Source organism: Taeniopygia guttata, chromosome 2 (assembly GCF_048771995.1).
Source record: "Taeniopygia guttata chromosome 2, bTaeGut7.mat, whole genome shotgun sequence".
In the NCBI taxonomy this organism is placed as follows: domain Eukaryota; kingdom Metazoa; phylum Chordata; class Aves; order Passeriformes; family Estrildidae; genus Taeniopygia; species Taeniopygia guttata.
This window is the reverse complement of record NC_133026.1, coordinates 73,501,403-73,519,234: the sequence shown is the minus strand read 5'-3', so window position 1 is coordinate 73,519,234 and position 17,832 is coordinate 73,501,403. Positions and strand designations below refer to the sequence as shown.

General features: G+C 36.7%; 1 protein-coding gene across 17 annotated transcripts in view; it reads right to left on the bottom strand.

Moving 5' to 3' along the window:
• TNS3 (tensin 3) overlaps window positions 1–17,832 on the bottom strand; it is a 204,411-nt gene that overhangs the window by 114,565 nt on the left and 72,014 nt on the right. For 10 of the 17 annotated variants that reach the window (XM_072924225.1, XM_072924227.1, XM_072924239.1 and 7 more), the window contains 4 exons: window positions 5,118–5,170; window positions 4,192–4,363; window positions 2,027–2,077; window positions 683–805 (listed from right to left, as the gene is read on the bottom strand). In XM_072924225.1, coding sequence (XP_072780326.1) covers window positions 683–805; window positions 2,027–2,077; window positions 4,192–4,363; window positions 5,118–5,170 — 399 coding nt within the window. Of the gene's footprint in view, window positions 1–682; window positions 806–1,932; window positions 2,078–4,191; window positions 4,364–5,117; window positions 5,171–12,657; window positions 12,679–17,832 lie in introns of those variants that run through there. The other 7 variants (XM_072924226.1, XM_072924228.1, XM_072924232.1 and 4 more) reach the window with 4 other exon arrangements.

The window sequence follows — 17,832 nt, the reverse complement described above, 5'->3', positions numbered from 1 at the left end:
ATTTGAAGTTTCCAACCCATTATCACCATAATTTTGTTGAGAGTAAGATGTGCCAGTGATACACAGATATCAAGATTGCATCAAGTGTCACGAGCACAGCTACCAACCCAGTTCTGAATTAATTTTATCCAAATTTAACTAAGGTATTTCTTTATTTCTGTTTATTGTGAGCAAGCAGGAGGAAGCAACACAGCACACTGCTAGCTTAGCTCTAAAACAATGCAATGATGCTGTCTATTAAAACCTTTGAAATGTATCCCGAAGGTCCTTAATGACCTGATTTCCTACAACCATACAGTCTAAAGAGATGATCTGTGATACAGTGCCTATCTTTTTCCAGCAACAAAATTCATGAGTGTCACAGGACATGGAGAGTTTTCCATCAAGCTGGAAAAACCTCAAGCTTCTAAATACATTTACAGAAGTAACAATGACCTTTGAATGATGAAGTAACATCGGTTCATGCTATACCTGCAGCAAGGGCTAGGACTTAAGTCATAAAAAAGAAATCTTTAACAAGCATGGAAGATCAATGGATTTAAGCTTATTTACATCAACAGAACATCTGACACACTGTTGCCAACACTGAAAACTGATCTAACATTTTTTGGGGTTTTTTTTAATAAGAAGAGTAAAGGACAAGGTTTTTGAAAATGAATACAAACTTGTCCACAGCACTTACTCTGCAGTGGATCACCACCACATGTTGAGGATCATTGTCCAGCCAGGACTCCATGGCCTTGCAGATGGTGCACACTTTATCAAGAAGTGGAGCATAGAGATCAGGCCACCCCACATCCATAATCTGCAATTAAATAAGTAACATTTACGAGAAACACCTTGACCCTAGTATCACAGACTAAAATCTGGATTCAAATAAATGTGATGCTTGAAAGTCTCCACAACCTTTCCCATTTCAGATAATCATGCAATTCAATTGTCATGATGCTTACAGAGGAAGAAGGAATTTGTGGGTTTTTAAGATACTAGTACTTTTATAAAAAATAAACAAAAAACTTCCTCCTCCTCACCCATCCCAATTTCACCAACCACTTAGAAGTGAAAACATTTCTGAAGGTCTTGATTTCTTACATGATTTTTCATTTAGAATTTCTGGTATTTTATACCAGTAAATTCCATTAGAATTAGAGCAAATAATGATTTTGATGGCTCTCATTTTACTTTCAATTTAATTCCTTCATGTGCTACATGATTACAGCATATAAAATTTTTTTTCAGATTTTCTATTCACTATATAATACAGTTTACTAAGCCTATTTTATTATATGCATATTTACTAACAAAACATATGCAATACATACACATTATGAATTCAACATATGTCTAATATTAAAAAATCCATCATTCGTGATCGATAAAGCATGCAAAAAGTTAAAATTAAGAGGGGTTTTAGTACTTTCCTCAGTTAGCTTTTCTCTGTAAATCTACTGCTGTAAATACACATCTGTGCCACTCTCTCTGGCCTTATAACAGATGCTGAAGTGCTGAAGTGTACCGGCACACCACTTCTTACAACAAACAAATACATCAATTGGTGAGAAGGAACAAGTCAGACATCAATCATTCTGAATTTTTTCATGTCTCTATTGTGCAGAGAAGCACCTACTCAAAGATAGTACAGAAGTCCTTATTTGAATCAAGTTCACTAGCTTCAGCTGACTGTACATTACAGTATACAACCCCAGTACCCTGTGACTGCACAAAAAAGTATACTTTAAGTAAAATTTGTGTCATCCAACTAATGTTTTTCAGAAGTTACAACAGGCTTATGGTCCTATATATAAAGTATAAGAAAACAACAGGAATAGCTATGTAAAACACAGATCTAACAGACACAAAACAGAACTTGAGAAAAAATAAAAAAGAATGCATGTGGGGTGTTTTAGTATCTTCCAAAACTTCTTCTCTTACTCTGTATATCAACACTTGCATATCTTCAGGGCTTATCAGGCCATTTAAGTTGTATTTAATACTAGAAAGCTATATTATGGAAGACAGTTGATACCTTTGGGTTAAGCTTGGCAAGGTCATACCTCTTTTCAGAGAGGTTTAATACCTGTTCAGAAAGAAGGAAAAAAATATTAACCATCAAGACTCTGTAATGTATGCAGTAAATAGATGTATTTGAAACATAAAAATTACCAGAAACTACAATGATATAGTTTCAGGTTTGCCCTCTGTTCTACTAAACTAAATTAACATTTGACATTAGGTAGCACTAGCAAATGTATTTTAGATATTCAGTTATTTACACTAAAACTAAAGCTAAACTTAAATGCACATTTTGAAAAAAGGACAATTTAAATTCTACTACACCTTATTTATTTCACATGGCTTTGAGTCAGAGGTATACTGAGAGACCTGGCTACCATGAAATATAATGCAGACCTTCTCAGAATTAACAATGAGAAGTCTGGGAGTGGTACACTGTTAAATATTTGAATTTGTATGCCTGACAAGAAAGTATTAGTCTGTCAAAACTTTGCAGGGAAGATGTGACATACCTATTTAATTATAACTTAGCCTATGAGATCTTCAAACTCTTCTGTTAACCCATTCACTCCTTTCACTGTAGTGAAAGGAAAACAACTAGAAAACAATTACAAATGCTAATCTGTAGTATATGTTCTGTTATCTGAGACCCTGACCCAATAGAAGAGTAGAATTGTTCCTATAAACTTCAGCAGGACTGCTGACTTGAATACTATTTTGTGGAGGTTTTGGGTTTTTTTTCTTTGATGATTCACATGCACCTCTTGAGCAGGCTGAAGAGGTATTCAAAATATGAGAAACAGAAGGTAGTTCAAAAACAAGCTCTCTGAATCTACAACCTGGCAGTGCTTTGTCAGATTATTTTGCAAATCTGCAGAGACACATTTGGAACAGATGTCATCAAACTTCCTTTTTATCAAGACAGCTAATTTCCAAAGTACCCATTAGAAAATAAATTTATAAATAGAATAGAACCAAAACAAAAAAAAAAAGTCTCTTTGCAAGAGTACTTTTACTTTGCAAGAGTAACTAACTCCTCTCAGAGGCAGAGACTACAACCCTTCTGAGACACTAAACCAGACTTACCATATATAAGATATTTGTAATATAATCAAGTATTAAGTGAGATTAAGTGTAGTGGAGATACTACAAACTTACACTGTTATTACATAGAAATGGCCAGAGAAAAGGTGAATTTGAACCTATAACGCTTTACACACAGGTCACCTTCAAACTATTACTATCGTGTGCCTTATAAGCTACCAGTGCCTGATGGAAGGGAAGCCAAAGGCAGCAAGGCAGCATGCTGAGGACATCAGTCCACATCACAAGTTCGGTGTGGTTCATAACGCACCTATGACATCTCAGTTTGTGAGAAGAACATAATATGTTTAAATAATTAGTGGAATCTCTCCAGTAACTAATTTCTACTGTGAGTAAAGTTCATGTTCCTGAAGTCATGGATTTAATTCTAACAGTTTACACACAATACCTAAAGAGACAGTACAAGAAAAAAAAAATTAAATACTGGCCTTGTTTTAAATTCAACGTCATAAAACAAGCTGAGACAATACATGCCAGGGCAGTAGCCAGTAAACAGCACAGGAGATTAACAGCTTTTTATCAACATTGAAAAAAAAAAAAAATCTGCACACGGAGTTCACTATACGTTTGTTTGATTTCTTACAGAAAATTAAATGGCATGAAAAATACACTTAAAACATATTAATGGGGAAGAGTTGGACAGAACACATCAACAGCAACCCTACTTTTCAATGTTGCCTTCACAATTGAAGACATGACAGTGAGAGACTATCAGACACCCACCTGAGGACCCAGATGTAGGTCACTGCTACAAATGAAGAACACATTCCTCATTGCAGGGTGTGTATCTTTTAAAAGCATGCTTTGGATAATAAAAATGGTCAGTGAAATTATTCTTCAGAATTTGACTACGTGTTATCACCACATCACCACAGAGACTGTACTGCCCCAGCAAAAAAAAGTGTTCTCAATATGTAGCAGCTTAAAATGCTATTGAAAATCCTGAACTTTCTTACAAGGCTGTAAAGATGGCCCAAAGAGTGACTTTTAGTTTATAAAGGTTTATGTGGACATAAAGTAGTCTTCCTGCATGACAAAGGAAGGTGTGTCACAAACGGCTGATCTTACACATACCAAGTAATTATCACCATGTTTGGATTTGAGCATTTGTGTTACTTCTTGTAGATTGTGGAGGTAAGTTTCCTCAGAACAGCCAGCAGGGAAGGACACAGCAATAATCCGCTCTGTGATGTAAGTGAGGTCAAGTTCAGAGCCTTCCTCCATAATGTGATCAAAGTCTGCACTGCTGGGAAGAAATTAGATGCGGCAATTTAGAGCAATGCAGCCAAGCAGAAACACGGCATATTAATGAGGAGAAATTGCAACTTAGACTCCTACAGCCAAGCACCAGATATTTCCAAGAATTTCATTACAATTGCAACTCGTTAAATGCCTACAGAGCTCAAAGTATTCAGTTCAGAACACAAATGGAGTTCTTCACCAGAATTCTTCACAACAAAACAGTAGGGAAAAAACCTATGCAAACAGTAATGTGGAAAATTAATACAAGCAATTTGACAAATACTAGCACAACAAATTTGTGAGTCAAATAGAAATGTATAGGTACTTCTGTCTGTACACATCTCTCTGTAGAATTCTGCAAATGCTTTACAAATTGGAAGCTTGACCAGCAATCTGTAAAACACTGCAGATCTTGAAGCATGCTCTGAGTAAAACTGAAGTGAATCTAAAACCAGTCCCCAAAGTACAACAGACATCACTGTAATTAAATTAATTTCACTGGTTAGTCTACAAATACTTGTCTTTCTTTTCCAGGTGATGGAACTTTTCCATAACTTTGTCCTTCTCAATAAAATACCAGAAGATCAGCTCAGTGAATACATCTAGTCTCACAAAGACATTTGTAAAAATGGAACTTGCATAGCAGATCATATCTTCCAGAAGACTGAACTCACAGAAATCACAACCACAAACAACAAAGCCTAAGCCCACTGCTGCACCACATGACGCTGCTACATAAATTTGAAAGAAATACTTGCCGTGATACTTTGTCACAACTGAAAGATGAGTTCTTCAAAACACTGCTGGAATTCTGGAACAAAGAAAGCAGAAAAATCAGTCCAGAACCTTAACTTGCTGTCACTGATGTCAATGTTTCTGCCTTTTTTACTCATTTATGATTTGAAAGACTATAACAGCAAGAGGATAAAGAGGATCATTGCCCTATGTTTTGAATGCAAACACTGTGGTTATGCCCAAGTTTTGTCTTTAAGAGCCTCTTCCAACTCACTACTGCCAGAAAACTCTTTTGTGACATTTTTAGTGCTCTTCTTGGCATTAAGATTAGAGAAAGCATAGTGGGCTTTGAGAAAATGTAACTTGAATTTTTGTATGAATCTGCAAAAGAAGTTCCTCTCCCCTGATTTTCTTATGATAATATTGAAATATATACTCCTGTATCAGACTCCTGAGAATCTATTCCTGAGAATGTGTATTAGTTTACTTTTGCAGTTCCATTTGTTTAGTAATAGTAAGTATGAATGAAAAAGTGTAAAAATATACTCCCATATGAACCATGGTAATACAATTTGTCTCACCTAATTGTAGTTGTCTTAGATTTAAGCTCCAGTGTGATTGTCACCCAATCTGTTATACATGCAACAAACAGAAAGAGACATCTGGAGGGGGAACTATCCCTTCCTTCCAGGACAGGTTTAAAAAGAAAAAAAACCCTACAAAAAGACAGCTACTACCATAAAAACAGTAAACAAAAATAAATTATATTATTCAATTTACATTTAGCTATGTCTATATATATTTTTAGCGTGTATATATTTTATTTTATATATTTTTAATGCATGCGTTTTGTATATTTTTTAATTTAGCACTTAGATATGGATATATTTTGATACGGAAAATCAGAAGTTCAATTTAGTATCATGCATCAGTAAATCAATAAGAGAAAGAGTACTCCCTTCCTCTCCCAGCCCTGAATTCATGCTTAATATACAGACATACGTACATAAAATCTTATTTATTAAGAGTTAATGCTGAAAAAATGGATAAACCCTATCTATTTGGGCTACACACAGTAAATATTTCCAAAGCAAATAAACTGAGTTTGAATGGAAGATGCCTTAGAATTTTCCATAAAATGATGCTGTGTATCAAAATCTGGGAATAGCTAGAAAACATGTAAGCATGAAAGTGGTACATTTTCTTTCAAAATTTCTCAAAGTGAACTGCTCTGGCAAATTTTAAAGCACAACTGATGGCATAAGGTGCACCTCATGTACGTGTTTGGTCCAAGTTTCACTAGTTTCTGTCTTTACTTAGACAACAGAAGAGGACGAAACTTCATGGTATCTTCAGCCTCTTTTTACCCAATCCCTTCTTAGAATTTTAAAGGCTTTAGATAATATACCATGGGTGGCAAAACAAGTAAATAACTATACCTGAAATTCAAGACATAGCTTTTGGTGTATTTTGTTTTGGTTTTGTAAATAGAATGCAATTAGAAGCACGACTCTACACTTCCTTGGTACCACACCTTTCTGTTGGTGACAGCTGTATCCAATGCTTAAGAAGTATTTCTGTGATTTTCTAAAAATGTGATGACTAAACTGTCATGTATCCTGAACAATCAGACACTTAAACCAGCTTCCTCTGGTAAGAAAGTTAGTGATAAAATCATTCTCTATTTCACACTGTTGTGCCAGATAAACTAGAATAAATCCAAGCAGAATGCAGTAAATAAGCATATGAACAATAACATAATGCAAATCACTAGCCAAAAAAAACTCATTAGTGTGATATATATTTACTGTATGCATGCTGTGTCACTAAACCATCAAAATACAAGTTTCCCCAAAGAGGATCCAGCAGCACAGGTCAGACCATCCAAAAAGGTAAATCATCTCCATCTAAATGAAAACAAACAAACACTACTGCTTGCTACATACTGGAGGGATAATGGCAAAAAATTTGACTAACCTTCCAAGACAGCAAATGCCATCTGGCATATCCCAGAATGGACAATTAGACAGAAAATCTCACAAAACTGGGTATGATTTTCATTTCCTGACAACTAACAACAGTAGAGAAGATGCAAGGCAATAAAAAACAGTGGTTCCGTATGGAGTTTTTTAACCATACCTGGTTAAAAATTTAGCATTGTAACTACAATTGATTCAGTGAAACTAGCACTTGATATGTTGTGAGTAGGACAGACCACCCTGAGAGTATTCTTCTGTTAATTTCTCCCCATGATTCTTGTTCCCCTGCTTCCCTGGGAATGCCTGGCAATGCTGCCATAACCTTTACACCTGACAATATAACCAGTCACAAAAGAAACAATTTTCAATAAACTAAACAACTTCTATTAACCTATTTATTCAGTTTTAAGCAATTTTGATATTCTAAACAATACTGCATAGAAGTTATCTCTACGTAAGCAAGTGCAAGTAACCATTTGGTCAAATTTACCTGCATTTGTATGAAAGCCAGCAGGTAGAGGCAATAGCTTCTCAACAAACAACCATCTTCTCTCCAGTCATAAATTTGAATTAATAAGCAAATTCATTGCATCCGAGGTACTATGTCATTGCCCTTTTCCAGTAAAAATTCAAGCCATACAACTCTATCCTTTGACACAAACTGTATTCCTTCTATTACCACCTTTGGCTCCTGCACCTAGTACTGGAGTCATCACAGAGCTTGTGATGCCAACTTTCTCAAAAATCAAGTCTTTAGACAAAACCATCTGTATCGATTTTGCACAGCCTGGTTTTTGGTAGCAGGGGGACCAGAAAGATGGCTCCTGTGGGAAACTGCTGGAAAAGTCACAGGTTTTGCTCCTAGTCAGAGAAGAGGAAGTGAGAACATGTGAAGGACAACAACATGGCAACACCATGGTCAGTGGAGAAGGAGGTGGAAGATATGCTCCAGGCACTGGAGTCAAGATTCCTCTGCAGGCCATGGCGAAGACCTTGGTGAAGCAGGTTGTCTCCCTGCAGTCCATGGAGGATGTAGAGATCCACTCATAGCCCATGGGGGAGGTGTCCACATTGGAGCAGGTGGATGCCTGGAGGAGGCTGTGATCCAGTGGAAGACCCAGTGGAGAGAGACGGCACCTGCTTCCAGGCTGGAGCAGCCTGTTCCTGGAGGACTGAACCCCATGGAAAGAGAACACCCATACCACAGCAGTTTTGGAAGGACTGTCTGCTCATTGCAGGGAGTCACATTACAGCAGGTGTGGAAGGCTGCTGCTTGTGAGAGTGGACCCAGACCAGAGAAGTTCATGGAGAACTGTCTCCCATGGGAGGGACCCCACAGTCTCATGGGGGAAGGACTCTTCTCCGAGAGCAGTGGGAGAAAAATCTTGGTTATGAACTGACCTAAATCTCCATGCCCTGTCTCCCTGCACTGTCGGTGGGAAGGAGGCAGGGGCTGTGGGGAAACGGTGTTTTAAGAGCTTATTTCATGTCTCATTATCTTCCTCTGATTCTGTTAGTAATAAATTTCACTTTGCAACCTTAAGTTGAGCCTGTTTTGCCCTTGAAGTGTTTTCTTCTGGTCCTTATCTAAACCCATGAAGCCTTAGTTAACTTTTTTCCCTTCTCCTCTGCCCACCTGTGGCAGGGGAGGGCAAGAAAGTAACTCTCATGGTGCCTGGCATTGGGCCAGTGTCAAACCATGACACCATCCCAGGGTCCCCTACAGCCAAGAGGTGATACAGAAGCTAACAAATAGTCCCATATTTAATTCTGAATCATTTTCACCAGCTCACAACAGCCACTAGACGTTAAGTTTCCCAGTACAGCCTGCTGCCAATGCAAGCGTAGAAAGTGAGCCAAGCAGTCCAATTAAACTAAAGCACAGATTGAACAAAGTGGACTTTTGAGATCAGCCCTGTTTATTCACCTTCTTCTGACAGCAAAGAGGGTGAATTTCTTCATGGATTTCCTGCCTTGCCTCAAATAGCAAGCTTGTGTTTGTCCCACGGAGCAAACAGCATCCCATACCTTTATCTTACTTTGAGCCACTTCACAGCTTCAGAGCAAAAACATGACAAAGGTCATATACATGACATCTCACACCATGTGGCACAAAGACAGCATTGAGATACCTTTTCTACAAGTCCAGAAACAGAAGGAATAAGAAATAACCTTTCTGCTAAATCTGCATCCCCTGTCCTATGCTGAAAGGCTGTCTTTCCAAGAAATTGAGACAATCAAATAAAAACATAATGCCTGCAAAAAAAAAAAAAGTATCTGTAAAAAAAGTCATTCTCTCAGATAGATGATCATTCTCAACTTTTCCAAGAACAGAATAAGAAAGCTTGGGTTACAGCCAGTAGGTTTACATACCTCATTAGGCTTACATAGTTCATAAGCTAAAGTCCACTGTAATAGAGCTTCTGACACCAGAAAGATTATGAAAAGAACAAAGGATGAAGGTGTGGGAAATAGTAAAGGTAAGATTTCTAGAAAGCTGTAAAAGCAGGACTTAGAAAGAATACACAAAAAGAACACTTTTTTTTAACACAGTTGTTTAGTCTTCAGGCAACTTTAACAAGTAACAAAAGCAGAATTTGTGAATTGAAATATATGGGGAAATGTTTTGCCAAAAAACAACTTACGAAAGGTACAGAGCAAAATAGAGTGTTATACTGGTGCTGGCTAGCTTTACTTGCTTCTTGGAGTACAGATTTGCCCCTAGAACAATCAAAACCAAATGTCTGAGTGATCTTAGCCAGGGCAGCAGGCTCAGACACCATATGCCTGTCCAATTTGAACCCGGAACAGCCTTTTTCAACCTGTCTAGTCAGTGTGCCAGTAAAAGATTAGCCAATACCTATATATTATGATCTCTTGACCAAAAAACAATAGTAAGCCAGGTGAAGTTGCCAGTGGGAGCAATACTATAGTTAATTGGGACATTTACACTAAAGAACTTCCTAAAGCACCTTCTAAACCCCAGGAACTGGAGATTCTTAGTTCCTTACCAATAGATTTCTGTCTTATGTTTTTAGATAGCAATTAGCTAGACAATGATCCTCTGAAATAAAATGTCACTCCCACTTACCCTGCTTACAGAAACTTGAGGTTTTGGTGTAATTACTCAGATAGTTGGGGTGGACTTTCCAGGGTTGAACAATATCCATGATAATTACCAAAAGGATGTTAGTTCATTTGTGGAGACAGGGCTAAGCAAAGCACGCCATCATGCCTTGAAGGTAGTCCATGCAGTATTAGACAACTTACTGTGCTAGCACCTAGTACTAAAAGAGTCATTAAGAAAAAACATAGAGGAAAAAGATTCACCCATCAATATGAAGAAAACTGTAACAGTGATTTTAGGCTCTAGAAAGCTGTGAAAAGCATTTCAGTAGGTTTGCTTCTACCCCAGCTTACTTCTGCCATGGCATCAAAACAGTTATATCTTGTTATATGTCACCTGAGCAAACAAACCAATGCCACAACCATTGCAATTAGTGATATGCTAACAGACGTCAGCAGTGTTAGACATACTACCCTTCAAAATAGAGTAGCAAATGATTTTCTTTTACTGACACATAGACATGGTTGTGAGGAATTTGAAGGATTATGCAATATGAATCTGTCTGACCATTTTGAATCTATTCACAAAAGCATACAAAAGCTGAAAGATCTAACAGCTCAAATCAAAGAAGACAGTAGATCATTGTTAGATGATTTGTTCAAAAGATAGAGCTTTGCACCTTAGTTAAAGAAACTTTATAAAATAGGTTTATACATGTTAGTAGTTTTAGTGGTGATACTAGTAGTAGTATCTTGTATACTTCAGTGTGTGCAACAAATGATAGACAAAATATCAAAGAAGTTTTTATCATACAAGAGAAGGATGTAAGAAATAGAATCACAGAAAATTCTCAAGATCATACAGAGATAGTAGATGCAAGCATAGACATAAATGAAGGCTTTAAGTTAAGACGTTGGAACAAACAAGACTTATTAGAACAGTAAATAGTAACTACTACCAGATTTGACTTATATTCTTTCAATAGACCAGATTTTTACAGCATTAAAATTGCTGTAGTGTAAAAATAGCAATGCTTAAAACAAGGAAGAGAAGTACCTCAAACAAACAAAAAGAAATATGTATTATAATAGAGCTATGTAACACACGGTAGGTAATAAACTACAAAATTAAAGAAGTTACTTAGTAGTTGTACCAAGAGAGGGAAACGTGGGAAATAGTAAAGGTAAGAAGATTTCCAGAAAGCTGTAAAAGCAGGCCTTAGAAACAGCAAGAACAGAAAACTTAAGAGCTACCTGCAGCTGCAAAGTCCGAAAGCAGAAAAAGTTTCAACAGCACAGCAATCAAAGACATGAAACAATAGCTGAGATTTAGGCTTGGCTAAGACAGACCTCAAGACGGCAGGAAAATATGCTTAGCAAGATAATAGAAGGTTTTAAGCTTAATAATGGTGTATTGTGTATTGTTAATAGAAGGCATACATGCAAGCATTGTGTGAAGCAGGAATACATGTGCTTTTAGTGATTGGCTAGAACAATTGTCTGTAAGCTTTAGCAATACGCTATTGGCTAGAAGTTTTTTAAATGCTCTGTAACAAAGACATCTTTGGCTTCTGCTGGTTGTACGTGAGCTGTTGACATCTTTCTATTGTCTTAACCATGTAATGAGGCTGATGCTGCAGTAAAGCTGAAGAAACATATCCCAGCAGTCCTGCCCTGTTTGTGAAAAACCCTAACATAGAAGAGAGTTCATACCTCAGACAAATTAACTTACATTTTTGCAGCATACAGAATTACTACACAGCTCTGGAAACGTAAGTAAATCAGAAACCTAATATGTGACCTACTAGTTTCCAATACCAAAGTAAAACTAGACATGCGGGTCACACATGGGCTTAGGAAATCCTACATGGGATTATGACTTGCCCCTTTTGAGACTGGAATCAAAGACAGGCTAAGGAAGCCAAATGAAAAATCAAGCAGCTGCCTTTCCTAAGACCCTGCTGCTGGCACTGAACTACAATACAATAGTATTATTAGAATGATATAGTATCTGCTTAAAAATTATCTCAGCAGAATATAAGAAAATCTGGTTTCAAGGACTGGGTTGTTCTAAACAGCTGAGTCAGCTGTATATCAACATATGTTCCTTTGAGGAACTGCGTTGCTGCAAACTCAGAGCCACAAGATCCAGTATGCATTCATGCACCTCATCTGTTCCTCTCCTGGGTTCGCTTTTGAATGAAAGTATTAATAAGCATAAGGATTGATGAGTAGAAACTACAACTATCTGAAATGACAATCAATGACAAATCTGTGGCTTAAATGTATCAGGACATTTTGGAAGAATGACATATAACTACTTCAGATATAAGTATTTTATTTGTGCCTATTTTTAATGCTGCTATAAGCAACAGAGGTTTTGATTAGCTAATCTACATAAAATTACATGAGCTTTACACAGATTTTAATCATCTTATGAAACTTTTTTCTGTGTGATTGTTCACCATTTAAACAGCATAAATAAAAATACAAACAGAGGAACTCATCAGCAGGATACCTGAATGCATTTGAACCAGATCTGTGATGTATTTTCATTCCTCAAGCCATGGACAGGAATCAGAAGAAATTCTCCAACCTATTCCAAGGCACAGTGTAACAGTTCTATACACTCCAGCATACTGCAGAAAAAGAGAGGACGATGAACTACACTGATCATTGGACTGCTCACCATAATAATTCCTACTGATACAGTGAAATATGCTTGAATGTTTTGGATGAGAACCAGAATTTGCATAATCTTTTGGCTTCTGGCTTTAGAATGATTCCAAATGCAGAAAGTATTCGTGCTTTGTAAATACAACTCTCTCTATGCTATTGTGTATCAATTCCTGTAGTAAGTATTAAATATTAATTAAAAATATTGTTTTAGTTGACTCCACACAAGAGAGTTATTTCTACTACAAGCAGCTATTTGTTTGTGAGCAAATTTAGTTTTGTATACTGTGGTCCATCAAAATCCTGATCTGTTCCCCTGTGCAGTGTAACAGGGGAATCCAGACAGATGTGACCTTTGCAAATGGTAGTGTTGACACAATTTATAAATCCCAGTTTGCTTTCTCTCTGTCTCTTAGTAGCTGGCAAACTGCTCCCATGATTCTTTCCTACAACATTTCAGCCAAAACTGCCAGGCTCCCCAAACAAGTTCACTGTGGGGCTTTGTAGTCCACCTCAATTTTAAAAAAATGTGTTGGGCCCTTGGATATAGAGTTCTACCTACCAGTCTGCCAGGGCAAGAAGGAACTAACCAGGGCAGAAAGATTATCTTCCAACTTACTTAGATTTAAGAAAACAGCCCTGCTTATGGCCTGAAAGCTCCTTTTACAGTTGGGCTAACAGAGAGAAGGCACATAGCACATTTCTGCTACTAAGGACCCTTTAGAAGAAAATACTGAATGCATGCAAAGTCATTATTCATGTGAGAATGAGGTATAATTGTGTCTTAGTTATTGTAAAATTTTACACTTATACATGCTTACATTTAGAAAATCTTATTTCTTGAAGCCTTAGTTCTACAATACCTCAAGAATAGGAGTTCACACAAAACTTTGTGAGGTTAGCACCTAGCCCTAATCATCACTATTGTCTTTTGCACACCTGCCTGGGTGAATCAGAGTTGTGTCAACATTCAAGTGACTGTGCTCCTCTACACATCTATGGGGAAAATAAGTATATCCATATGTAAGTATTACTACTTTAAGTATTAGGAAAGGAGCTTGCCTCAACTGACTAAAATAATGTATGTGCTCCAGCACCATCTGTAGCATAGTTTCATAATTATGCTAAACTTTGAAACAGTTTCCTGAATGAGTACTATTCGCAGGCAATGTAATTAAGTACAACAAACACAGCAGAGTGTAAAGGTTTCTACATTAATTCACACCTACCACATTGTGATGCTCTGTATGGCATGACAAAGTAGCAGCTAACACAAAGTTTTTGTATGTATGTGCTCTATTTCCTCTAAAGAGATAGTTATGCGCAGAGTACGAAAATAAAAAAAAAGGTGGCAGCAGAGGGAAAAGCTTCAGAGTAGATCTCCTGAGTTTTTCTCAGACCTAGTTAAGATGCAAGTGATCAAAAATGAAGTAAAACTTTCACCACAAATTTAGAGCACCTAAACAGAAGATTATGTGCACACAATTCTTGAATAGAAAGTGACAGAATCATTTCTGCTAGCCTTTAGCTGAAACAGGAAGTTCAATTTATTTGTTTTAAATATGCTAACATTAAGCATAAAATAACATTCCATGAGGAAGTCCTTTAAATGTAAGAAAGTGCACTTTTGATTTCCCAAGTAAGAATGTGCTATCCATGCCTCAGAGTTACCCTGAACACTAGAATAAAGGTAACAAAATTTTGAATTCTAGGTAGCATCACAGCCGAGGTAAAACTGTTTCGCCTGATGTTCGCACAGCTTTCCTATAAACCAGTAAGTGCTGACACTAGAAATATCCCATTAGCAGACACATTGCCAGAAAAAAAGCAAGAGAGTTTTTCTTTCCTGGACCAGATGCCATGAAATAATATGCAAAGGAGAGAGAGAAAGAAGCAATCCCAGAGACAAGAAACAGTTAAAGCAGTTTCTTCCAGTTTAGTTAATAAAAAAAAAAAAAAAACAAGTAGCATGGCACAAAGTTAGAAGGAAGAGAAAGATGCACCTCCCGTTAGCACCACACAGATGGGATGTGTGCTGGAGTCACAGAACAAGACTCGCAAAAGCCTCAGCCAAGCCTCATCTCATGGCTGCATCCAGCCCCACCATCTGGGGACAGCGTTCTATGAATCACCCAGCCCTGTAGCTTTACACCTCCTCTCTTTTCCAAATAGATATCTGTGTTTCATATTGGACCTTTCTTCTGCATGTCAGTCCATGTCAACCTTTGCGTTTGGAATATACTGGTTCAAAGAAAGTAACTACTGACAATATCAGGAAGTTTGCTGATGGTCACATAATAATCAATGCAGAATGCAATAAGACAAAAGGCACAGCTGAAAAAACATTGCTTGCTATCAAGGCTGCATTCAAAATGGCTGTGCACAAAGTATTACATGTACAGAAAAAAAAAAGCCAAGAATCTTGGCTTATGTAACAACCAGTTAAAACAGGAAACCCTCTGAAGTATTCATATGTAATACAAAGATGCTAAAAACTTCCAACTACCAACTAGATCAGAGAGTGATCTCATTATTTTGCTTCATGTTTGTTTCACTATAAACAGCTGTCAAACCCAATTATTCATATGCAAATAACTAAGAGGTCTGCTCTTTTCTGATTTTTTAATTTTATTCTATTTGTCTAGTTAAGGAGGAGAACAGTGAACTGAAAGGAGAAACAATCATGTCACTAGACATTTTAGCTGGTCTCAATATCAAATACATTCTAGCAATTAGAAATAATTCTAATTTTACTGAAATAGAGTAGATAATAGCATGGATCCAACACAGAGATACCCTCGGTTGTAGAAAAACATTTATTGTCAGCCAAGGGAAATGCTGCTAATACAAACGTAACCTCTTTGAAAATCTCCTGTTTACATAGGTAGTCCGGGATCAGAACTCTTCATGCCCTGCACAGAGTGGCAGCAGCAGAAGCCTGCAGCACTGAACCATGAACAGCATCACAAAATAATTGCAATGCACACAGGACTAACACTGTGAAACAGATGTTCATTTATTGCAATAGAGAGCTGGTCTGAAATTGAACAATACATCGGTGAAGACCATGTGCATCTTGCAAGTCCTTTTTTCTGTCCCTTTTTAAATTTTAGCCTCATTTTCACAGTGGCGAATCAAACACCTGCATCACAGTTGCCTACTAGTAGATAGTTAACTATAGGCATCTCCCATGATTTATTTAGAAATCTACAATATTTGACATCTCTCTAAAAAGGTAACTCCAAAGAACTTTAAAACGTTTACTTTTTTGTCTTACTTATTTTACAGAAATTGTGCTAAAAGTATACTTATAAGTGCTGTTAGTATTGAAATGAGCTGTACTTCCTATTTGCAGAAATTTCTACATCAACTTGACATCTGGGTTCTACTGTACTTCAATAAATGTCATTAATACTACTTTTACCAGGAGTACTACAGCCATAGTAATGAAGGGTTTGGAAGTGGCACCTAATTTGTTTTTTAAATAACATGGCATAGCAACTGGAACAAATATAAGCTAAAATATCAATTTCATATTGAATACACTACAAGAATTAATATTATCCTTGCTGAAAAAAGAAATCTCCTGACTTTCTGAATGCCTCTGAATACAATTCAGTCTATGAAGACTATAATATTTCCCTTTACTTCTCCCCTGTTTGATTTTAAAAACAAGGTATGCAGAGTTCATTTCATTGTTTCCGTAAAAACTCAGTGGTGGAAAAAAACACTAATGGTCCTATCAGAAGCTAATTGCACACAGTACAAAAACCAAAGTGCGTACTTTGAAAACAGCTAGCAACAAATGCTTCATGAAGATGCGATACAAATAAGCAGGCACAAGGAGGAAAATAAATCGGGTCAAGTAAAAGAAAAAAGAATAAATAAAATAAATAACTTACACTTTTGGTTACATGATTTTTAACCATCTCAGAGTTACTAGACTGCAAAAGGAGAAAAGTTAACACAAGCTACTTTAATTCTCCAGATAGCTTAAGTACGTTCTAAGAAATCCCCTCCTAATGGCATATACATGCATTCATACACATACACAAAAAAAAAATCTTTCAGAAGTACATATTCATTCCACAGTATTAATAAGCTAACGACCTTCCAAACAGATATGGAAAATTATTTCGTTTTGCATTATTGTCCTGCACATTCAGGTCTATATGACAGTACTCAGCTAGTGAGAGTGTTTATTCCGAGGTACAATATCTATGGAGATGGACATTGCTAACCACTTATTCTATTTTGTATTTTTACCCAATCTCTCATTTTATGCTTTTCCATTAAAACAGACACTTGAGTGGACATCAATGAAGTAAACTGCTGAGAATTTTCTGTAAGTATGGTACAAAAAAATCTTATCAAGGCTTTAAAACATGCTAAATTGTATCAATGGAGGCTTAAAACAAACATTTTAACAGGAAAGAGCCAATCCATTACTATAAAAAGTCTAATATCAACAGTGGTACAACTAAAAATTGGCCTCTCAATCCTACTGTGGGAAAGATGTTTTGAACGAGAGAAGTAGTTTCATAACTGTCAACTTTTTTTGCTCACTGAAGTCCAGACACACTCCAGTTACAAATCTCAACAGGAAAGAAATATAGGCTTTCAGCATGTATAAATTCCAACACCTTCAAAACCTTGCTTAGTTAAATGAACCACACACAGTTTACCTAGGCATACATCCTACATAAACTATAATGCTTACAATGTGAGACTGGTTCACAGTTAATCCATGAGAACAGGCTTTGCATTTGTTTGATTTTATTACTTAAAAGCTTGATTTACCTTATCAGCTATCAAATCTCCACAGTGTTGAAAATACAAATCTGTTAGTCAGATGAACTAACATATAGACTGATTAGTGCTGTTAACTCAACCCACGAACCCTATTGTTTGAAACTTCCAGGTTCTTATCAGCAGATTAAAGGTGATATATAGGACAAACAACTGTATAACTGTAACTTTAGTTACCATTATTTCAGTCTTAGCACATCCACTGCTA